The sequence below is a fragment of the Panulirus ornatus genome, chromosome 3, assembly GCF_036320965.1.
Source record: "Panulirus ornatus isolate Po-2019 chromosome 3, ASM3632096v1, whole genome shotgun sequence".
NCBI lineage: Eukaryota > Metazoa > Arthropoda > Malacostraca > Decapoda > Palinuridae > Panulirus > Panulirus ornatus.
Genome location: NC_092226.1, coordinates 32,051,259 through 32,077,615, shown reverse-complemented (window position 1 = coordinate 32,077,615; position 26,357 = coordinate 32,051,259). Strand labels below are relative to the sequence as shown.

At 40.6% G+C, this 26,357-nt stretch overlaps 1 protein-coding gene across 3 annotated transcripts in view; it reads right to left on the bottom strand.

The window, feature by feature from the left end:
- Positions 1-26,357, bottom strand: part of Abcd3 (ATP binding cassette subfamily D member Pmp70) — a 219,257-nt gene that overhangs the window by 28,790 nt on the left and 164,110 nt on the right. For all 3 annotated transcript variants that reach the window (XM_071686589.1, XM_071686580.1, XM_071686571.1), the window contains exons 10-12: positions 21,301-21,395; positions 20,330-20,507; positions 9,832-10,037 (exon numbers count right to left, since the gene is read on the bottom strand). In XM_071686589.1, the coding sequence (XP_071542690.1) occupies positions 9,832-10,037; positions 20,330-20,507; positions 21,301-21,395 (479 nt within the window). The remainder of the gene's footprint in view (positions 1-9,831; positions 10,038-20,329; positions 20,508-21,300; positions 21,396-26,357) is intronic.

Sequence of the window (26,357 nt, the reverse complement as noted above, 5' to 3'; positions counted from 1 at the left end):
TACATTAAATAACCTTACCAACCAGTCAACAATACAGTCACCCCCTTTTTTAATAAATTCCACTGCAATACCATCCAAACCTGCTGCCTTGCCGGCTTTCATCTTCCGCAAAGCTTTCACTACCTCTTCTCTGTTTACCAAATCATTTTCCCTAACCCTCTCACTTTGCACACCACCTCGACCAAAACACCCTATATCTGCCACTCTATCATCAAACACATTCAACAAACCTTCAAAATACTCACTCCATCTCCTTCTCACATCACCACTACTTGTTATCACCTCCCCATATATATATATATATATGTACATAATTCATACTGTCTGCCCTCATTCATTCCCGTCGCCACCCCGCCACACATGAAATGACAACCCCCTTCCCCCTCATGTGCACGAGGTAGCGCTAGGAAAAGACAACAAAGGCCACATTCATTCACACTCAGTCTCTAGCTGTCATGTATAATGCTCCGAAACCACAGCTCCCTTTCCACATCCAGGCCCCACAGAATTTTCCATGGTTTACCCCAGATGCTTCACATGCCCTGGTTCAATCCATTGACAGCATGTCGACCCTGGTATACCACATCGTTCCAATTCACTCTATTCCTTGCACGTCTTTCATCCTCCTGCATGTTCAGGCCCCGATCACTCAAAATCTTTTTCACTCCATCTTTCCACCTCCAATTTGGTCTCCCACTTCTTGTTCCCTCCACCTCTGACACATATATCCTCATGGTCAATCTTTCCTCACTCATTCTCTCCATGTGACCAAACCATTTCAAAACACCCTCTTCTGCTCTCTCAACCACACTCTTTTTATTACCACACATCTCTCTTACCCTCTCATTACTTACTCGATCAAACCACCTCACACAACATACTGTCCTCAAACATCTCATTTCCAGCCCATCCACCCTCCCCCACACAACTTTATCTATAGCCCATGCCTCACAACCATATAACATTGTTGGAACCACTACTCCTTCAAACATACCCATTTTTGCTTTCCAAGATAACGTTCTTGACTTCCACACATTCTTCAACGCTCCCAGAACTCTCGCCCCCTCCCACACCCTATGATTCACTTCCGCTTCCATGGTTCCATCTGCTGCCAAATCCACTCCCAGATATCTAAAACACTTCACTTCCTCATGTTTTTCTCCATTCAAACTTGCCTCCCAATTGACTTGACCCTTAACCCTACTGTACCTAATAACCTTGCTCTTATTCACATTTACTCTCAGCTTTCTTCTTTCACACACATTTTCCAAACTCAGTCACCAGCTTCTGCAGTTTCTCACCTGAATCAGCCACCAGCGCTGTATCATCAGCGAACAACAACTGACTCACTTCCCAAGCTCTCTCATGCACAACAGACTGCATACTTGCCCCTCTCTCCAAAACTCTTGCATTCACCTCCCTAACAACCCCATTCATAAACAAATTAAACAACCACGGAAACATCATGCAACCCTGCTGCAAACCAACATTCACTGAGAACCAATCACTCTCCTCTCTCCCTACACATACACATGCCTTACATCCTCGATAAAAACTTCTCACTGCCTCTAACAACTTGCCTCCCACACCATATATTCTTAATACCTTCCACAGAGCATCTCTCAAGCCCTATCATAAGCCTTCTCCAGATCCATAAATGCTACATACAAATCCATTTGCTTTTCTAAATATTTCTCACATACATTCTTCAAAGCAAACACCTGATCCACACATGATCTACCACTTCTGAAACCACACTGCTCTTCCCCAATCTAATGCTCTGTACATGCCTTCGCCCTCTCAATCAATACCTTCCCATATAAATTCCCAGGAATACTCAACAAATTTATACCTCTGTAATTTGAGCATTCACTCTTTCCCCTTTGCCTTTGTACAATGGCACTATGCAAGTATTCCGCCAGTCTTCAGGCACCTCACCATGAGTCATATATAGATTAAATAACCTTACCAACCAGTCAACAATACAGTCACCCCTTTTTTTAATAAATTCCACTGCAATACCATCCAAACCCGCTGCCTTGCCAGCTTTCATCTAACGCAAAGCTTTTACTACCTCTTCTCTTTACCAAATCACTCTCCCTAACCCTCTCACTTTGCACACCACCTCGACCAAAACACCTATATATGCCACTCTATTATCAAACACATTCAACAAACCATCAAAATACTCACTCCATCTCCTTCTCACATCACCACTACTTGTTATCACCTCTCCATTAGCCCCCTTCACTTATGTTCCCATTTGTTCCCTTGTCTTATGCACTTTATTTACCTCCTTCCAAAACATCTTTTTATTCATTTATCTATTTTGCTTTGTCGCTGTCTCCTGCGTTAGCGAGGTAGTGCAAGGAAACAGACGAAAGAATGGCCCAACCCACCTACATACACATGCATATACCTACACGTCCACACACACAAATATACATGCCTATACATCTCAACGTATACATATATATACACATACAGACATATACATATATACACATGTACATAATACATATTGTCTGCCTTTATTCATTCCCAACGCCACCCCGCCACACATGAAATAACAACCCCCTCCCCCCTCATGTGCGCGAGGTAGCATTAGGAAAAGACAACAAAGGCCACATTCGTTCACACTCAGTCTCTAGCTGTCATGTAATAATGCACCGAAACCACAGCTCCCTTTCCACATCCAGGCCCCACACAACTTTCCATGGTTTACCCCAGACATTTCACATGCCCTGGTTCAATCCATTGATAGCACGTCCACCCCGGCATACCACATCGTTCCAATTCACTCTATTCCTTGCATGCCTTTCACCCTCCTGCATGTTCAGGCCCCGATCACTCAAAATCTTTTTCACTCCATCTTTCCACCTCCAATTTGGTCTCCCACTTCTCGTTCCCTCCACCTCTGACTCATATATCCACATGGTCAATCTTTCCTCTCATTCTCTCCATGTGACCAAACCATTTCAAAACACCCTCTTCTGCTCTCTCACCCACACTCTTTTTATTACCACACATCTCTAGAGCTTACCCTATTATTACTTACTCGATCAATTCACCTCACACCACATACTGTCCTCAAACATCTCATTTCCAGCACATTCACCCTCCTCCGCACAACTTTATCTATAGCCCACGCCTCGCAACCATATAACATTGTTGGAACCGCTATTCCTTCAAACATACCCATAAAATTTAATGATACTCTCTCACCCCAACTTTCATTTGCCCTCTTTTTCGCCTCTTGCACCTTTCTCTTGACCTCCTGCCTCTTTCTTTTATACCTCTCCCAGTCATTTGCATCATTTCCTTGCAAAAATCATCCATATGCCTCTCTCTTCTCTATGAGCCTTTGAGAGAAATCCTCACTTAGTCCCCTTCTCTGTTCCTTCTTTTGGAAAATCAAATATGAGAGGGGAGGATTTCCAGCCCCCCCACTCCCTCCCTTTAGTCTCCTTCTAAAACACGCAGGGAATATGTGGGAAGTATTCTTTCTCCCCTATCCCTTGGAAAAAATCTAACATATATATTTATTATCTATTTTGCTTTGTCGCTGTCTCCCGCTTTAGTAAGATAGCGCAAGGAAACAAATGAAAGAATGGCCCAACCCACCCACATACACATGTATATACATACCCATCCACACACGCAAATATACATACCTATACATCTCAACATATACATATATAAGTATATACACAGACATATACATATATACACATGTACACAATTCATACTGTCTGCCTTTGTTCATTCCCATCACCACCCCGCCACACATGAAATAACAACCCCCTCCCCCTTCATGTGCACGAGGTAGCGCTAGGAAAAGACAACAAAGGCCACATTAGTTCACACTCACTCTCTAGCTGTCATGTAATAATGCACCGAAACCACAGCTCCCTTTCCACATCCAGGCCCTACCGAACTTTCCATGGTTTACCCCAGATGCTTCACATGCCCTGGTTCAATCCATTGACAGCATGTCCACCCCGGTATACCACATCGTTCCAATTCACTTTATACCTTGCCCGCCTTTCACCCCCCTGCATGTTTAGGCTCCGATCACTCAAAATCTTTTTCACTCCATCTTTCCACCTCCAATTTGCTCTCCCACTTCTCCTCGTTCCCTCCACCTCTGACACATATATCCTCTTTGTCAATCTTTCCTCACTCATTCTCTCCGTGTGACCAAACCATTTCAAAACACAATCTGCTCTCTCAACCACACTCTTTTTATTACCACACATCTCTCTTACCATATTATTACTTACTTGATCAAACCACCTCACACCACATATTGTCCTCAAACATCTCATTTCCAGCACATCCACCCTCCTCCGAACAACTCTGTCCATCGCCCACGCCTCGCAACCATACAACATTGTTGGAACCACTATTCCTTCAAACATACCCATTTTTGCTTTCCAAGATAATGTTCTCGACTTCCACACATTCTTCAACACTCCCAGAACTTTTGCCCCCTCCCCACCCGATGATTCACTTCCGCTTCCATGTTTCAATCCGCTGCCAATTGCACTCCCAGATATCTAAAACACTTCACTTCCTCCAGTTTTTCTCCACTCAAACTTACCTCCCAATTGATTTAGTCCCTCAACCCTAATGTACCTAATAACCTTGCTCTTATTCACATTTACTCTCAGCTTTCTTCTTTCACACACTTTACCAAACTCAGTCACCAGCTTCTGCAGTTTCTCACACGAATCACCCACCAGCGCTGTATCATCAGCGAACAACAACTGATTCACTTCCCAAGCTCTCTTATCCACAACAGACTACATACTTGCCCCTCTTTCCAAATCTCTTGCATTCACCTCCCTCACAACCCCATTCATAAACAAATTAAACAACCATGGAGACATCACACACCCCTACCGCAAACCAACATTCACTGAGAACCAATCACTTTCCTCTCTTCCTACACATACACATGCCTTACATCCTCGATAAAAACTTTTCACTGCTTCTAACAACTTGCCTCCCACACCATACTTTCCACAGAGCATCTCTATCAACTCTATCATATGTCTTCTCCAGATCCATAAATGCTACATACAAATCCATTTGCTTTTCCAAGTATTTCTCACATACATTCTTCAAAGCAAACACCTGATCCACACATGATCTACCACTTCTGAAACCACACTGCTCTTCCCCAATCTGATGCTCTGTACATGCCTTCACCCTCTCAATCAATACCCTCCTATATAATTTCCCAGGAATACTCAACAAACTTATACCTCTGTAATTTGAGCACTCACTTCTATCCCTTTTGCCTTTGTACAATGGCACTATGCAAGAATTCCGCCAATCCTCAGGCACCTCACCATGAATCATACATACATTAAATAACCTTACCAACCAGTCAACAATACAGTCACCCCCTTTTTAATAAATTCCATCTAAACCCACTGCCTTGCCGACTTTCATCTTCCGTAAAGCTTTTACTACCTCTTCCCTGTTTACTAAATCATTTTTCCTTACCCTCTCACTTTGCACACCACCTCAACAAAAACATCCTATATCTGCCACTCTATCATCAAGCACATTCAACAAACCTTCAAAATACTCACTCCATCTCCTCACATCACCAATACTTCTTATCACCTCCCCATTAGCCCCGTTCACTGAAGTTCCCATTTGTTCTCTTGTCTTATGCACTTTATTTCCCTCCTTCCAAAACATCTTTTTATTCTCCCTAAAATTTAATGATACTCTCTCACCCAAACTCTCATTTGCCCTCTGTTTCACCTCTTGCACCTTTCTCAACCTCCTGCCTCCTTTTATACATCTCCCACTCATTTGCATTATTTCCCTGCAAAAATTGTCCAAATGCCTCTCTCTTCTCTTTCACTAATAATCTTACTTCATCCCACCACTCACTACCCTTTCTAATCTGCCCACCTCCCACACTTCTAATGCTACAAGCATCTTTTATGCAAGCCATCACTGCTTCCCTAAATACAACCCATTCCTCCCCCACTCACCTTACGTCCTTTGTTCTCACCTTTTTCCATTCTGTACTCAGTCTCTCCTGGTACTTCCTCACACAAGTCTCCTTCCCAAGTGCACTTACTCTCACCACTCTTTTCACCCAACATTCTCTCTTCTTTTCTGAAAACCTCTACAAATCTTCACCTTCGCCTCCTCGAGATAATGATCAGACATTCCTCAGTTGCACCTCTCAGTACATTTACAGCCAAAAGTCTCTCTTTCACGCGCCTATCAATTAACACGTAGTCCAATAACGCTCTCTGGCCATCTCTCCTACTTACATAAGTATACTTATGTATATCTTTCTTTAAAAAAGGTATTCACAATCACCAATCCTTTTTCAGCATATAAATCTACAAGCTCTTCACCATTTCTATTTACAACACTGAACACCCCATGTACACCAATTATTCCCTCAACTGCCACATTACACACATTTGCATTCAAATCATCCATCCCTATAACCCAGTCTCGTGCATCAAAACTACTAACACACTCACTCAGCTGCTCCCAAAACACTTGCCTCTCATGATCTTCCTTCTCATGCCCAGGTGCATATGCACCAATAATCACCCATCTCTCTCCATCCACTATCAGTTTTACCCATATCAATCCAGAGTTTACTTTCTTACACTCTATCACATACTCCCACCACTCCTGTTTCAGGAATAGTTTCAGGAGTAGTGCTACTCCTTCCCTTGCTCTTGTCCTCTCACTAACCCCTGACTTTACTCTCAAGACATTCCCAAACCACTCTTCCCCTTTACCCTTGAGCTTCGTTTCACTCAGAGCCAAAACATCCAGGTTCCTTTCCTCAAACATACTACCTATCTCTCCTTTTTTCTCATCTTGGTTACATCCACACACATTTAGACACCCCAATTTGAGCCTTCGAGGAGGATGAGCACTCCCCACGTGACGCCTTCTTCTGTTTCCCCTTTTAAAAAGTTAAAATACAAGGAGGGGAGGGTTTCCAGCCCCCTGCTCCCGTCCCCTTTTACGACACGTGAGGAATGCGTGGGAAGTATTCTTTCTCCCCTATCCCCAAGGGATTGGGGAGAACAACAACTGACTCACTTCCCAAGCTCTCTCATCCACAACAGACTGCATACTTGCCACTCTTTCCAAAACTCTTGCATTCACCTCCCTAACAACCCCATCCATAAACAAAATAAACAACCATCACACACCCCTGCCGCAAGCCAACATTCACTGAGAACCAATCACTTTCCTCTCTTCCTATATGTACACATGCCCTACATCCTCAATAAAAACTTTTCACTGCTTCTAACAACTTACCTCCCACACCATATATTCATAATACCTTCCACAGAGAATCTCTATCAATTCTATCATATGCCTTCTCCAGATCCATAAATGCTATATACAAATCCATTTGCTTTTCTAAGTATTTCTCACAGACATTTTTCAAAGCAAACACCTGATCCACACATCCTCTACCACTTCTGAAACCACACAGCTCTTCCCCAATCTGATGCTCTGTACATGCCTTCACCCTCTCAATCAACACCCTTCCATATAATTTCCCAGGAATACTCACCGAACTTATACCTCTGTAATTTGAGCACTCACTCTTAACCCGTTTGCCTTTGTACAACGGCACTATGCAAGCATTCCACCAGTCCTCAGGTACCTCACCATGAGTCATACATACATTACATATCCTTACCAACCGGTCAACAATACAGTCACCCCCTTTTTTAATAAATTCCACTGCAATACCATCCAAACCTGCTGCTTTGCTGGCTTTCATCTTCCCCAAAGCTTTTACTGCCTCTTCTCTGTTTACCAAATCATTTTCCCTAAACCTTCCACTTTGCAAACCACCTCAACCAAAACACCCTATATCCCTTCAAAATATTCACTCCATCTCCTTCTCACATCACCACTACTAGTTATCATCTCCCCATTAGCCTCCCTCACTGAAGTTCCCCTTTGTTCCCTTGTCTTACGCACTTTATTTACCTCCTTCCAAAACATCTTTTTATTCTCCCTAAAATTTAATGATACTCTCTCACCCCAACTCTCATTTGCCCTCTTTTTCACCTCTTGCACCTTTCTCTTGACCTCCCGCCTCTTTCGTTTATACATCTCCCACTTATCTGCATCATTTCCCTGCAAAAATTGTCCAAATGCCTCTCTATTCTCTTTCACTAATAATCTTACTTCTTCATCCCACTACTCACTACCCTTTCTAATCTGCCCACCTCCCACGCTTCTAATGCCATAAGCATCTTTTGCGCAAGCCATCACTGCTTCCCTAAATACATCCCATTCTTCCCCCACTCCACTTACGTCCTTTATTCTCACCTTTTTCAATTCTGTACTCAGTCTCTCCTCTTACTTCCTCACACAAGTCTCCTTCCCAAGCTCACTTACTCTCATCACTCTCTTCACCCCAACATTCTCTCTTCTTTTCTGAAAACCTCTACAAATCTTCACCTTCACCTCCACAAGATAATGATCAGACATCCCTCCAGTTGCACCTCTCAGCACATTAACATCCAAATGTCTCTCTTTCGCATGCCTATCAATTAACATGTAATCCAATAACCCTCTCTGGCCATGTCTCCTACTTACATACGTATACTTATGTATATCTCTCTTTTTAAACCAGGTATTCCCAATCACCAGTCCTTTTCAGCACATAAATCTACAAGCTCTTCACCATTTCCATTTACAACACTGACCATCCCATGCACACCAATTATTCCTTGAACTGCCACATTACTCACCTTTGCATCCAAATCACCCATCACTATAACTCGGTCTTGTGCATGAAAACTACTAACACACACTCAGCAGCTCCCAAAACATTTGCCTCTCATGATCTTTGTTCTCATGCCCAGGTGCTTATGCACTAATAATCACCCATCTCTCTCCATCCACTTTCAGTTTTACCCATATCAATCTAAAGTTTACTTTATATATATATATATATATATATATATATCTTTTCTTTCAAACTATTCGCCCTTTCCCGCATTAGTGAGGTAGCGTTAAGAACAGAGGACTGGGCCTTTGAGGGAATACCCTCACCTGGCCCAATCCTCTGTTCCTTCTTTTGGAAAAATAAAAAAAAAACCGAGAGGGGAGGATTTCCAGCCCCCCGCTCCCTCCCCTTTTAGTCGCCTTCTACGACACACAGGGAATACATGGGAAGTATTCTTAATCCCCTATCCCCAGGGATAATATATATATATATATATATATATATATATATATATATATATATATATATATATATATATATATATATATATATTTATATATATATATATATATATATATATATATATATATATATATATATATATATATATATATATATATATATATATATATATATATATCCTCTTTGTCAGCCTTTCTTCACTCATTCTCTTCATATGTCCAAACCATTTCAGCACACCCTCTTCTGCTCTCTTAACCACACTCTCTATCACCATAGCCAGGCTGACTGTGGACTGACTGCCACAGCTATGATTGACTGTGTGGGAGTCCCATGAATGCGTCACAGTCAGCAACAGTAATTGCCAGAGATCTATAAACAAAATGAGTCAAAAAAGCAAATTGAGTATACATTCATTTCTAAACCTGAAAACATGGGTAACCACATCAAGATTAGGATTAATTACTTGAAACATGGTTGCCCAGCTGATGATTAAATTCTTTCACAATTTTTGGGTCCCTGTATATGAAATAGTACTTTCATCATAATGATTAATCAAGGTTTAATTGTAAAGAAGAAAAAAAAGGGCTTAGGTAAAGGAATACAGGACTCACTTCTCCTAGAATCCTGAAAAGTGAAGACTTGCCACAACCATTGGGACCACACACAAGTACATTCATTCCTGACTTGACCTCAAAGTTTAGCTCTTTCACCAGTACATCTCCATTGGGAGTAACCAGTGGAACATTCTCAAAGCGAATCACATTGTCTTCATTGACAACTTTGCCAGCACCAGGAATGAGAGCTGGTCTGGATGCACCTGAAAAAATTACATGTACATTAGCTTCATTTACTAGAATGGAATGACAAAGATATACATCTCACTATGATTCAAAAGGACATCACTAGCCAGCTGCTTCTAGCTCAATAACATTATCTCTGTTTATATGAAAATGTAGATAAATCGTTAATGTCTTTCTTTCCTGAAAATCTTCATAACATTTTCCTAATTCTAAAGAGCTAATGGACAAAAAGGAGTAAGTTTTTAAAAACTTTTGAGGCATACTTCAAAATATAATCAATGTTATTTAATTAGATACTCCCTCCCTGTTATTGCAATATTATTCTACATGAGGATTATAATGTGATCCTAAATCTAGGGAAAATAATCTTCAACTTGATAGAACCTGGATTATCTGATATTCTAATTTTTTCTCTATCTGGTTCCTCTCCTGCCTTAGCAAGGCATTGCTAAGAACAAACAAAGGCTGTCTTGCATAATATCCCAAAACCTACACTCATTACCTATGGCCAGGTTCATAAAGACTGTGCTATGGTTTATCCTGACTACTACATATGTGCTAGCTTGGCCCTCAGACAGCAAGTTGTCCCTGTACAGCACAATGATCCAATTCATTCTTTCCCGCACATTTCTCAGTCTCCTGAATGTTTAGGTCCTTATACTCCCAAAAGTCTCCTAAACTCCAACTTTACATCTCCTAGGTCTAATCCTCCCCATGACCCCCTGTACATTTAACAAATAGAGCCCCATAGTCAGTTTTTTCTTTGCTTATCCTCTCCATTGCCCAAACAATTTCAAGCACACTCTGGTTGGTCCTCTCAATCAGAGTGTGCTTACCATCACACCTTTCTCTAACAATGACTTTCCTTACACAATCAATCCACCTAACATCATATACTATCCTCAGGTATTTCATCTCCAAAGCAAACACCCTTTCCTTTCTTTGGCATTCACAGCCAGCTTATATCACTGTCAGAACTATTCATACCCTCGTGCATACTGATCTTTGCCTAAACAGAAAGAGCCCTCTCCTTTCATCCTGAAATCTTAAACAGCAGCTGAAATCAACTGATGCTCTATAGGGGTATGACTGCCAACATCTATAGATATTTCAAATTTTTCTGCCTGTGTTTAAATAATCAAATTACTTATCATACCATTAACCTCAAGGTCTCATCTCTTGCCATGCAGGCACAGGAAAACATTTTCTGCTCTCGTCAGTAATCCTACAAACACCATTATAAGTGCAGGTTGTTGACCAACAGGTCATGTGTACTTAGTGACCCTGGGGAAATTACGCAAACTGCTGGATGATCTATGTGGTAAGGAAAAACAAAAGGTTTAATATGAGAAATGTGAAAAAAGCAATTAACTGAGAAACTGATACAGCTGGAGTGAAGTGAGAAAAGAGGAGAAAGTAAGTCAGCATTGGATCCCTCTACCTGCATCCCACATGCCATGGTCTCAGCTTTGAAATCATTTAACAACTGTGCCTAGTTTTCCCTCTTTATCTTAGCATGCGAAGAAGAATAACATGAAAAATGTGAAGATATAATGACTCAGACAGTAAAATTTAGCAAGATTGTATGAGGAGGTAAGCTACCAGCATACCAACACCTTCAAATTAAGCCTTGAAATTACATAACTGCACATAACTTCCTCTTTATGTAATCCTGGGATGATGGAGGACTTTAATAAACAAGTGAAAGGAAACAGCAACGAATATGTCAAAACATAAGTTGACTGTAAAGTATCATTTACAGGGTAGTGCAGAGTGCATCATTTCGTGTGCTTAGTGTATTATTTCTACTTATATGCTCATCACTACCAGAGCTGTGCATGTAAAGGAAATAAGAGTAGACTGTAATACATATAAAAAGGATCTTCATGTCCATCTTATCTCAAAAAGAAGAAGGATCAGCTCATATGTAACAGCCACACCTTACTCACATATATTTAAAGTGTGTACTGTGTATTATTTCTGAATGTCTGAATGTAATCATCATCAAAACTAAGCCTGCTTATGAAATAAAAGAAGTTTGTGAAACCCAGTTCAAAAGAAAGAAAGCAACAACACCTTTAAGTCTTCCCCATACATGCCAGACTCATACTCATTTCTAGTAAGAACAGTGCAATATCTCTAAGTATATATGTATTCTGGACTGTGCCTGTGTATGTATAAAACAGAAGGGAGTGTGAAACCAAGTTCACGAGAGAGTTGGTAAAAAAAGCTACACATCCTTCCTTCATGGAATTTGATTTAGCACTGGAACAGATCAACAAAAATTATTTATCTATTTTGCTTTGTCGCTGTCTCCCACGTTAGCGAAGTAGCGCAAGGAAACAGACGAAAGAATGGCAAACCCACATACACATGTATATAAATACATGTCCACACACGCAAATATACATACCTAAACATCTCAATGTATACATATATATACACACACACAGATATATACATATATACACATGTACATAATTCATACTGTCTGCCCTTATTAATTCCCATCGCCACCCCGCCACACATGAAATAACAACCCCCTCCCTCCTCATGTGTGTGAGGTAGTGTTAGGAAAAGACAATAAAGGCCACATTCGTTCACACTCAGTCTCTAGCTGTCATGTAATAATGCACCAAAACCACAGCTCCCTTTCCACATCTAGGCCCCACACAACTTTCCATGGTTTACCCCAAACGCTTCACATGCCCTGATTCAATCCATTGATAGCACATCGACCCCGGTATACCACATCGTTCCAATTCACTCTATTCCTTCCACGCCTTTCACCCTCCTGCATTTTCAGGCCCCGATCAATCAAAATCTTTTTCACTCCATCCTTCCACTTCCAATTTGGTCTCCCACTTCTCCTCGTTCCCTCCACCTCTGACACATATATCCTCTTGGTCAATCTTTCCTCACTCATTCTCTCCATGCGACCAAACTACTTCAAAACACCCTCTTCTGCTCTCTCAACCACACTCTTTTTATTATCACACACCTCTCTTACCCTTACATTACTTACTTGATCAAACCACCTCACACCACATATTGTCCTCAAACATCTCATTTCCAGCACATCCACCCTCCTCTGCACAACTCTATCCATAGCCCACACTTCGCAACCATACAACATTGCTGGAATCACTATTCCTTCAAACATACCCATTTTTGCTTTCCGAGATAACGTTCTCGACTTCCACACATTCTTCAACGCTCCCAGAATTTTTGCCCCCTCCCCCACCCTATGACTCGCTTCCACTTCCATGGTTCCATCCACTGCCAAATCCACTCCCAGATATCTAAAACACTTCACTTCCTCCAGTTTTTCTCCATTCAAACTCACCTCCCAATTGACTTGACCCTCAACCCTACTGTACCTAATAACCTTGCTCTTATTCACATTTACTCTCAACTTTCTTCTCTCACACACTTTACCAAACTCAGTTACCAGCTTCTGCAGTTTCTCACATGAATCAGCCACCAGCGCTGTATCATCAGCGAACAACAACTGATTCACTTCCCATGCTCTCTCATCCACAACAGACTGCATACTTGCCCCTCTTTCCAAAACTCTTGCATTCACCTCCCTAACAACCCCATTCATAAACAAATTAAACAACCATGGAGACATCACACACCCCTGCCGCAAACCTACATTCAATGAGAATCAATCACTTTCCTCTCTTCCTACACGTAAACATGCCTTACATCCTTCATAAAAACTTTTCACTGTTTCTAACAACTTGCCTTCCACACCATATATTCTTAATACCTTCCACAGAGCATCTCTATCAACTCTTATCATATGCATATATATATATATATATATATATATATATATATATATATATATATATATATATATATTATTTTATTTTATTTTATCTTATTTTCATCTTGCTTTGTCGCTGTCTCCCGTGTTAGTGAGTTAGCGCAAGGAAACAGATGAAAGAATGGCGCAAGCCACCCACATACATATGTATATACATACACGACCACACACGCAAATATACATACCTATACATCTCAATGTATACATATACATACACATACAGACATACATATATACACATGTACATAATTCATAGTCTACCTTTATTCATTCCCATCGCCACCCTGCCACACATGAAATAAGAACCCCCTTCCCCCTCATATGTGCAAGGTAGTGCTAGGGAAAAGACAACAAAGACCACATTCGTTCACACTCAGTCTCTAGCTGTCATGTAATAATGCACCGAAACCACAGCTCCCTTTTCACATCCAGGCCCCATAGAACTTTCCATGGTTTACCCCAGACGCTTCACATGCCCTGGTTCAATCCATTGACAGCACATCGACCCCGGTATACCACATTGTTCCAATTCACTCTATTCCTTGCACACCTTTCACCCTCCTGCATGTTCAGGCCCCAATCACTGAAAATCTTTTTCACTCCATCTTTCTACCTCCAATTTGGTCTCCCACTTCTCCTCGTTCCCTCCACCTCTGACACATATATCCTCTTGGTCAATCTTTCCCTGACACATATATCCTCTTGGTCAATCTTTCCCTGACACATATATCCTCTTGGTCAATCTTTCCCTGACACAAATATCCTCTTGGTCAATCTTTCCTCACTTATTCTCTCCATGTGACCAAACCATTTCAATACACCCTCTTCTGCTCTCTCAACCACACTCTTTTTATTACCACTCATCTCTCTCACCCTATTATACTTACTCGATCAAAGCACCTCACACCAAATATTGTCCTCAAACATCTCATTTCCAGCACATGCACCCTCCTCCGCACAACTCTATCCATAACCCACGCCTTGCAACCATATAACATTGTCGGAACCACTATTCCTTCAAACATACCCATTTTTGCTTTCCGAGATAATGTTCTCGACTTCCACACATTCTTCAACGCTCCCTTCCACACCCTATGATTCACTTCCGCTTCCATGGTTCAATCACCTGCCAAATCCACTCCCAGATATCTAAATCACTTTACTTCCTCCAGTTTTTCTCCATTCCAACTTACCTCCCAATTGACTTCTCCCTCAACTCTACTGTACTGTATTTTGACTTTCTAAAAGGGGAAACAGAAGAAGGAGTCACGCGGGGAGTGCTCATCCTCCTCGAAGGCTCAGATTGGGGTGTCTAAATGTCTGTGGATGTAATGAAGATGAGAAAAAAGGAGAGATAGGTAGTATGTTTGAGGAAACGAACCTGGATGTTTTGGCTCTCAATGAAACGAAGCTCAAGGGTAAAGGGGAAGAGTGGTTTGGGAATGTCTTGGGAGTACAGTCAGGGGTTAGTGAGAGGACAAGAGCAAGGGAAGGAGTAGCACTACTCCTGAAACAGGAGTTGTGGGAGTATGTGACAGAGTGTAAGAAAGTAAATTCTAGACTGATATGGGTAAAACTGAAAGCTGATGGAGAGAGATGGGTGATTATTGGTGCATATGCACCTGGGCATGAGAAGAAAGATCATGAGAGGCAAGTGTTTTGGGAGCAGCTGAATGAGTGTGTTAGTGGTTTTGATACACAAGACCGGGTTATAGTGATGGGTGATTTGAATGCAAAGGTGAGTAATGTGGCAGTTGAGGGAATAATTGGCATACATTGGGTGTTCAGTGTTGTAAATGGAAATGGTGAAGAGCTTGTAAATTGTATGGGAGGGTATTGATTGAGAGGGTGAAGGCATGTACAGAGCATCAGATTGGGGAAGAGCAGTGTGGTTTCAGAAGTGGTAGAGGATGTGTGGATCAGGTGTTTGCTTTAAAGAATGTATGTGAGAAATACTTAGAAAAGCAAATGGATTTGTATGTAGCATTTATGGATCTGGAGAAGGCATATGATAGAGTTGATAGAGATGCTCTGTGGAAGGTATAAAGAATATATGGTGTGGGTGGCAAGTTGTTGGAAGCAGTGAAAAGTTTTTATCGAGGATGTAAGGCATGTGTACGTGTAGGAAGAGAGGGAAGTGATTGGTTCTCAGTGAATGTAGGTTTGCGGCAGGGGTGTGTGATGTCTCCATGGTTGTTTAATTTGTTTATGGATGGGGTTGTTAGGGAGGTGAATGCAAGAGTTTTGGAAAGATGGGCGAGAATGAAGTCTGTTGTGGATGAGAGAGCTTGGGAAGTGAGTCAGTTGTTGTTCGCTGATGATACAGCGCTGATGGCTGATTCATGTGATAAACTGCAGAAGCTGGTGACTGAGTTTGGTAAAGTGTGTGAAAGAAGAAAGTTAAGAGTAAATGTAAATAAGGGCAAGGTTATTAGGTACAGTAGGGTTGAGGGTCAAGTCAATTGGGAGGTAAGTTTGAATGGAGAAAAACTGGAGGAAGTAAACTGTTTTAGATATCTGGGAGTGGATCTGGCAGCGGATGGAACCATGGAAGCGGAAGTGAATCATAGGGTGGGGGAGGGGGCGAAAATCCTGGGAGCCTTGAAGAATGTGTGGAAGTCGAGAACATTATCTCGGAAAGCAAAAATGGGTATGTTTGAAGGAATAGTGGTTCCAACAATGTTGTATGGTTGCGAGGCGTGGGCTATGGATAGAGTTGTGCGCAGGATGGTGGATGTGCTGGAAATGAGATGTTTGAGGACAATGTGTGGTGTGAGGTGGTTTGATTGAGTAAGTAATGTAAGGGTAAGAGAGATGTGTGGAAATAAAAAGAGCGTGGTTGAGAGAGCAGAAGAGGGTGTTTTGAAATGGTTTGGGCACATGGAGAGAATGAGTGAGGAAAGATTGACCAAGAGGATATATGTGTCGGAGGTGGAGGGAATGAGAAGTGGGAGACCAAATTGGAGGTGGAAAGATGGAGTGAAAAAGATTTTGAGTGATCGGGGCCTGAACATGCAGGAGGGTGAAAGGCGGGCAAGGAATTGAGTGAATTGGATCGATGTGGTATACCGGGGTTGACGTGCTGTCAGTGGATTGAATCAGGGCATGTGAAGCGTCTGGGGTAAACCATGGAAAGCTGTGTAGGTATGTATATTTGCGTGTGTGGACGTGTATGTATATACATGTGTATGGGGGTGGGTTAGGCCATTTCTTTCATCTGTTTCCTTGCGCTACCTCGCAAACGCGGGAGACAGCGACAAAGTATAAAAAAAAAAAGAAAAAAAAAAAACATAACATATAAATACATACACATATGCATACACAGACATATACATATATACACATGTACATATTTATACTTGCTTGTCTTCTTCCACTGCTGGCACTACCCCCACCCCACAGGAAATGGCATCGCTACCCCCTGCTTCAATGAAGCAGTGCAAGGAAAACAGGCAAAAAAGGCCACATTCGTTCACACTCAGTCTCTAGCTGTCAAGGGTAATGCATTGAAACCACAAACCCCTATCCACATCCAGGCTGAACAGACCTTTCCATGGTTTACCCAAGACGTATCACATGCCCTGGTTCAGTCCACTGTCAGCATGTCGACCCCAGTATACCACATCATTCCCATTCACTCTATTCCTTGCATGCCTCTCACCCTCCAGTATGTTCAGGCCCTGATCGCTCAAAATCTTTTTCACTCCATCCTTCCACCTCCAATTTGATCTCTCGTTTCTCCTTCCTCCCTCCACCTCTGACACATATATTCTCTTTGTCAATCTTTCTTCACTCATTCTCTCCATATGTTCAAACCATTTCAACACACCCTCTTCTGCTCTCTCAACCACTCTTTTCATTTCTACACATCTCTCTTACCTTTTCACCATTTAGTTCATCAAACCATCTCACACCACATGTCCTCAAACATTTCATTTCCAACACATCCACCCTCTTCTGTACAACCCTATCTATGGCTCATGCCTCACAACCATATAATATAAAGTGCTCTATTTTGCCACACGATAATAATAATTTTTGATGTCTTCAAGTAACTAATGGAACATCATATATTGCTGTAAGAAAATATGTTCATAACTATTAAGAGATCAATAAATAGTTATTCTCTACAGTAATCACACCCAAAAATGCTCAGGTTTTTAGCTTAAATTTGAGTGCAAATATTGTAGTTTTCACATATTTCATCTATCCATGCATCTAGATTTAATATAACAAACATTTTGTCTTCTCATTTGTTTTCCTACAACTGCTGATTCTTTAGCCAAGTACTTTAGATTTTTTCTTTCAAAAGGCTATTTTGACCCTCGCAAAATGAAGAGCCATGCATCTACTTAGCTATGCCTTTCTCAATGTTTCTAAGACTGGATGTGCTAGTGTGATATTAGAGTAAATCAGTTTCTGTAAAAGAAAAAAAGCATTCATTTGCCACACGATAATAATCTTTAATGTATTTAAGCAACACAGAACAACATACTGTAGTGTATATGAGGAAAAATGTCCAGAAATTTAAGAATTAAGAATAATTTCTATCCATTTAAAAATATGTAAAAATGATTACATTTCTAGCAGTGTACAAACACTGTAGTGTTCACATTATTCATCTGTCCATGTACCAAAATTTAACATATACAAATGTGGCATCTCCTCACATGGTTATCCTCCATCTGTTGACGTTTTAGCTAGTACAGAAGTTTCTCTCATCTAAAATAGTAATGGACTCTCCTAAATGAGTTGGGTAAGAATATCAAATTAAATCAGATCTAAAGCTGGTAGAGGTCACTCTCTGAAGAAATTTCATGACAAAGTATTCTATTGTAAGCCACACCACTTTCGCAATTTCTTTGAGGAGAAAAATATGTAGCTTATATCTGAATAAATACAGTACTGCACTGCTTTCTTTCTAGTTGTTTCACTGTGGTAATCAATAACAGACCGACTCCCTTTTACTCTATCAACTGAGGTGTCCCTTAAAGCTTTGTCCAATTGCCTACCCTCTTTCTTCCCTCCATGAATAACCTTCACCCTCCAACCCTATTCATTCTTATACTGATGATTCCACTCAACATACTTCAATCACTTTCCATCCTCTCTCCATTCTGATATTCACTCTTTTTCTTGCAACAATATTTCCTCTCTTATGAATCTCAGATCTGTTAAATGTCACAGAATGGAAAACCTGCAACCACGCTAAGTTTAACAGTACCAAAACACACTTTCTACCTCTACTCCTCTCTACCCAATTTCAAACCATATATGGTCAACCCTACAGTAACAAAAATACAATGGTAAAACATAAAAATACCCTACACTCTATTCTGGACAACTAACATACTGAAGAGTATAAAATCTTCCCAAGAGTTGGAGGTTGTATGCATGTGCTACAATAACTTTTCTTGCAAACAACTAATCCATATCTTAAGGGGCTTCACTTACTATAGTACAGAGTACTGGTTGCATGTACAGGTTGGCTCTTCATCCACCTTTCTCTTAGCCAGTATGGAATCAAAAGCAATCTCCTTATCAATCCTACTGATATCATCTCTCTAACTATCCCTTTTCGACAACTATTTTTGCCTCCCTTTCTTTATTCTATCTGTATTATTTCAGCCACTGTTCTTGTGATCTGTCTGTGTATATCTCAGCCAATGACCTTGACCTGCATCATGTTTCTGGCAGCTGCTTCCTTTAGTAAGGTAATCAGCCACAGGAGGATTGACCATTATGACATTCTTTCCTAGCACAATGAAGTAGAATATTCTTCTGTCTTTTGTCTATCCCTCTTCCTATAACCTTCCAACTTTTAAGAGATGGATTTACAAACACCTAATCTAATCCTTCATTCTTTCTTCTTATCTCAAGTATTTCATCTTCCACTTGAGATGGTTAGGACTGGGGCATGCATCTGCACCAGAAATATTTAGGACAGTAAAAAAAGAAATGTAACAAATGGCAGAAAATAAGGTTGCAACAATCAATGGTTGTGTGACTGAAGCTATGCAGAAGAGGGAAGGCAATGAAAGAGTCCAAAAATAAATGGATTGATTTAAAAAAGAATCAAGTTGTTTGTAGTAAAGATTCCAAGGGAATGATTTCTAATCTTGTGGAGTGAACAGTGAAGAGGTGTCAGAAAAGCTTACTCTCACTTATCAAATTAACTTCACAAATGTGCAGAATCAACAAATTAAGAAATGCTTCAAAACACCAATTATAAAGTAAGGATATGAGTGAGAAAGATGAATGATTGTATACATTAGATTTATCCTATGTAAATGGGAATGGAATGGAGCTCAAGGTGAAAGAAAAATAGAAAAGGTGGCATAACACGGAAAGACAAAGAACAGTCACTGATATTGTACTTTGGAAATGAGCAAAAAGTGACTGCTAAGAGCAAGCACTGTTAATACTTTTAAAGGCTTAAAAGAAGTCTCCATATTTAAAGGAACAACCACTCACCATTGCTCTCTAACATTGTACGCTGATACGTTCCTGTGTTCAAATCCTTAAGGACAGTCAAGAGCTCTTGCACTCGAGCAGTGAAGCCAGCTAATCTTGTCAGCTCCCTGCCAGCTAAAACTAGCCGCCCTATTGCCTCTGCTAACTTCACAAGCATCCGTCCACTCCTGTAGTAGTCCTAAACATAAAGCAACCATAAGAATCAAAGCATTTGAAAAACTATATCATTCAGTCCACTTGTAAATGAAGAGCTTTTCAAGTTTCTTTTTCAAATATATTGCCACCAACATTCAAAGTAAGAGAACTTATCAACGCATTTTTCAGAAACACTGATCACTGTGTAATTTTGTACATCCTGTTATGCAAGTCAACAACAATCAATATCAAAACAATTGTCAGACACTAATAAAAAAAAAAGTAAATGAAATGGATTATGCTATGGCACTAAGACTGAGGAGTTTACAATTGGTTTTGGAGATAGAGCCTGAATTCAGAGAGTATTGTCCTTATCAAGAATGTGGAGAAATTTGGTGAAAAAGAAAAAAATGAAGTAGTCTGCAAAGTACGACCTTAATTCACAATCTTGAGAGAAACTTCCTATGGCATGTACCTTTTAACAGCATAAATTCTAAAATGACAGAAATGTAAAGTTCATGTACTCAAATGATATTTCTCATTATTCTATTAATCCTCATCCCTGGGGACAAGGAAGGAATAAAACCACACATGCAGCCCATATATGCAACTAAGAGGGCCAGAAGAAGGGAGCTGCAAATCCTCCCTTCCTGTACTGTCACTTTTTACAAGAGCAAAAGTGGGAGCTGAGCAAGAATTTTTCTTGGTCTTGTCATCTTTTCCTCTTACTACTGGCTAAGGCAAAAAAGACAAGGAAATATCAAATAAAAAGAAAAAATGTTGTCCAAAAAGCAAAAATTCCAGAATGAAAGTACAGTACTATAAACTTTATCTACCTGCATGCGAGTTTTGGTTCCACTATTTGCCAATCGAGACGATGGTGTAAGATATGGATAGGCCACCACTGTAAATCCAACGCAAGTAGCCAGATCTAGAAAGAAAACATAATACTCATTAAGAAAGTTCAGATTATATCCAACATAAAATGTTTACTTTTAAATACTTTGGGCCGATCATAAAAGAAAGACAGAGTTAAACTAAAAAAATACCATTCTGATGTATAGGGGTTTACTTCTCCTTTGCGTAAAGCTATCTGTTATCAAAATGTGAGCCTCAGCATGCTAAGTAAATACTATTGGACATATGCAATGAAATGACAGCAGTCCAGCTAATCATAATCAACTGCTCCTGCACGATCTTGTGTGATAATACACCTGTAGGCCAACACTTCATTGCTTATGTTGTTTATGAAGACTGAAAAATAAGTGGGCAAAGACATGGCTAAATACTCTAAAAAGATTACTTGGCAAAATGGATGTGTGTCTCTTAAACTTAATACTGTTTCTTCTTAAGTAATTATCTACTATCAAACTCTGAACTAGCATAAGATATTAAGACCCTCTCTAAGATACATGGTACCTCCCTGACAGCTGGGCACCAGCAGAGTCATCCTTCAATACAGATAACAATAAACTAAGGAAAAATACTGACTGAACAAAGAAACTCTCTCTCTCTCTCTCTCTCTCTCTCTCTCTCTCTCTCTCTCTCTCTCTCTCTCTCTCTCTCTCTAGTTAATACTTATCTAATCTATCTACCAAATAATATGGATTTTCCAGCAAAACAGATATGAAAATGAAGGTTACAATATATTCACAACAATATCTTTCAGCACACATCCACTTTCAAAATCACAGGATGATACAGATGTATCCAAGCCTCAAGTAAACAATGAAAATGTTAACAGAAACAAGTTAAATAGCAACCACATAGTTGTGTCATACATATATATCTACCTATCACCATTTAATTCCTAAATCACACAACTATATCTATCTATCACCAATCCATTCCCAACTCAATGTGGTGGATCAAGTACAGCCTCTGTGTCACTGATGGCCTCCCCTTTTAAAAATATCATCAACACATGTCCAGTGCACTGATGTGAAACATAAACCTCCATGCTTAGAAGAGCACTTTTTACTTTTTTTCTTTAACTCCTAGGCTAATTTGTTAACTGCTATGCTAATTTGTTAACGAGTCCATGGTCTCAGTCCATACCACTTTCAAGCACAAAATGCTTCCAATGCATTCTATCCCAAATCATTCCTCTTACATCTTCATAAGAAATTTCCCTATCCCATATAAAATTTCTCACTACATCTACCCTATTTCATATAGTACACCTTCCTCTTTAGACCTTCTGTGATACAACAATATACCTACTTGACCAGCCTATCATCTGCTATGCATTCTACATGACACCATCCAAAAAGTTTCATCCATGCACATTTCTTATGACTTTATACCATAAAACCATCTCACAACTTCATTCTATCCATCCTCCTCATTCAAAACATACTACAAAAATCATTTATCTCTACTTATTTTAAAACAATCCTGAACTATTCACTTGGTTTTTAAATCCATACATCAGCAGTGGGATGAGTATTCCTTCTTGCAAGCTACTTGCACACTCTATGCTCATATCTTCTTTCACCAATGCATTTTCAACATTTCTCCCTTGCATAACTATCTATAACTTCAGCTTTCACAAAGCCATCAATATCAAAATTTACTCACATGTACTCAAATTCATCTAGAATTTCTAATTCTTAACCATGCACACTTGTCTCACAATCTGGCTTATGTTCCCTTTTGTAACTGAGTATCTTACTTTTATGTACATTCACTTTCAGTATCCTCCTAGTCATCATTGAACTGGCCCAGAATTCAATCCAAATCTTCCTTGGATTCTTTTTTCATGCCTGTCTGTTGTTTCCTACATTTGCGAGGAAGTGCCAGGAAGAGACAAAGAAAGTTCTCATTAACTCACATCCATTCTCTAGGTGTCATGTGTAATGCACAGAAACCATAGCCTTCTATCTACAAGCAGAGCATACAGACCTTTCTATGATTACCCTGGCTGCTTCAAATGTCCTGGTTCAGACCATTGAACAGGTGTTCACTGATAGCATGTGAACACCTGTGTACCACATTGCTCCAATTTACTATACCTAATGCACACCTTTTGCTCTCCTGCATGTCCAGACCACAATCACTCAAATTTTTTTTCACTCCATCCTTCCATCTCCAGTTTAGCTTCCCTCTTCTTGTTCCCTCCACTTCTGACACTAATATCCTCTTTGTCAACCTCTCCTCACTCATTGTTTCCATGTATCCAAACCATTTCATCCTATCCTTTTTAACTCTATCAACTAACGCACTCCTCTTATTACCACAACTCTCTTTTACCCTTTTATCACTTACTTGATCAAACCACCTCACACCAACATTCTCCTTCAACATTTGAATTCCATCATATCCACCCTCCTCCACACATCATCTGTAGCCTGTTCCTCGCATCCATACATCACTGGGACTACTATACCTTCAAACATACTCATTTTCACATTTCCATATAACATCCTATCTTTCCACACACTCCTCAAAGCTCCCACAACCTTTGCCCCTTCATCCACCCAATGACTCACTTCCACTTCCATGGTTCCATTCACTAGTACATCTACTCCCAGCTATCTAAAACACTTCACTCCCTCCAAATTTTCTCCCTTCAAATTCACACCCAAACTAACCTGTAACTCTGACCTGCTAAACCGAAAAGCCTTGCTTTTATTCACATTTAATTTCACCTTCCTTTCACACACACTTCCAAACTCAGACACCTACTCCTACAGTCTCTCACTCGAATTTGCCATCAGTGCTGTGTTTTCAGCAAATAACAACTGAGTTAACTCCCAGGCACCCTCAACCCCTACAGACTGCATACCTGCCCTTTTCTCTATGACCTGTGCATTTACCTCCCTTACCATCTCGCCCATAAAGAAGTTAAGCTCCCATGGTGACACGTTACACCCATGCCACACACCATCCTTCACCTGCAGCCACTCACTTTCCTCTCTACCTACTCGTACACATGCTTTACAGTCTGGATATCAACTTCTCACTACTTCTAGTAGCTTTCCTCCCACACCATGATTTTGTAAGGCCTTCAACAAAGCATGTCTATCAACCCTATCATATGCTTTCTCCACATCCAGAAATGCCACGTACAAATCCTTCTGTTTCTCGAACACTTTTCACACACTCTCTTTACAGCAGACACCTGATCCACACATCCTCAACCACTCCTGAGACCACAGTTCCTCTCCAATCTGTTGCTATTTACATGCCTCCATCCTCTCAATCATCACTCTCCCAAACAAATTACTGGGTACACTAAGTAAACTTATTTATTTATTTATTTTACTTTGTCGCTGTCTCCCGCGTTAGTGAGGTAGCACAAGGAAACAGACGAAAGAATGGCCCAACCCACCCATATACACATGTATATACATACACGTCCACACACGCAAATATACATACCTATACATCTCAACATATACATATATATACACACACAGACATATACATATATACACATGTACATAATTCATAGTCTGCCTTTATTCATTCCCATCGCCACCCCGCCACACATGAACCTCCCCCGCCTGTGCACGAGGTAGCGCTAGGAAAAGACAACAAAGGCCACATTTGTTCACACTCAGTCTCTAGCTGTCATGTATAATGCACCAAAACCACAGCTCCCTTTCCACATCCATGCCCCACAGAACTTTCCATGGTTTACCCCAGATGCTTCACATGACCTGGTTCAATCCATTGACAGCACACTGACCCCAGTATACCACATTGTTCCAATTCACTCTATTCCTTCCATGCCTCTCACCCTCCTGCATGTTCAGGCCCCGATCACTCAAAATCTTTTTCATTCCATCTTTCCACCTCCAATTTGGTCTCCCACTTCTCCTCGTTCCCTCCAACTCCGACACATACATCCTCTTAGTCAATCTTTCCTCATTCTTTCTGTCCATATGACCAAACCATTTCAAAATACCCTCTTCTGCTCTCTCAACCACACTCTTTTTATTACCACACATCTCTCTTACCCTATTATTACTTACTTGATCAAACCACCTCACACCACATACTGTCCTCAAACATCTCATTTCCAGCCCATCCACCCTCCTCTGCACAACTCTATCCATAGCCCACGCCTTGCAACCACATAACATTGGTGGAACCACTATTCCTTCAAACATACCCATTTTTGCTTTCCCAGATAATGTTCTCGACTTCCACACATTCTTCAATGCTCCCAAAACTTTCGCCCCCTCCCTCACCCTATGATTCACTTCCGCTTCCATCTGCTGCCAAATCCACTCCCAGATATCTAAAACACTTCACTTCCTCCAGTTTTTCTCCATTCAAACTTACCTCCCAATTGACTTGTCCCTCAACTCTACTGTACCTAATAACCTTGCTCTTATTCACATTTACTCTCAGCTTTCTTCTTTCACACACTTCACATACTTGATCGCTATTTCCCACATCACGGAGGTAGCGCCACGAAACAGAAGAAAGACCCATACACACATACATGTACATATACATTTCTTTTTCTTTCTTTCATACTATTCGCCATTTCCTGCGTTAGCGAGGTAGCGCTAAGAACAGAGGACTGGGCCTTTAAGGGAATATCCTCACCTGGTCCCCTTCTCTGTTCCTTCTTTTAAAAAATTCAAAAAACGAGAGGGGAGGATTTCCAGCCCCCCGCTCCCTACCCTTTTAGTTGCCTTCTACGACAAGGGAATACGTGGGAAGTATTTTTTCTCCTCTATCCCCAGGTATAACACATATACATAAATATACATATTATCATTATCATTATCATTAGACTTTGTCGGTCTCCCTGTGTCAGTGAGGAAGCACAGGGAAACAGACGAAAGAATGGCCCAACCCATGCACATGTATATACACAAACGCCCACACAAGCACATATACATACCTATAAATATATATTCGTATTCCATCTATT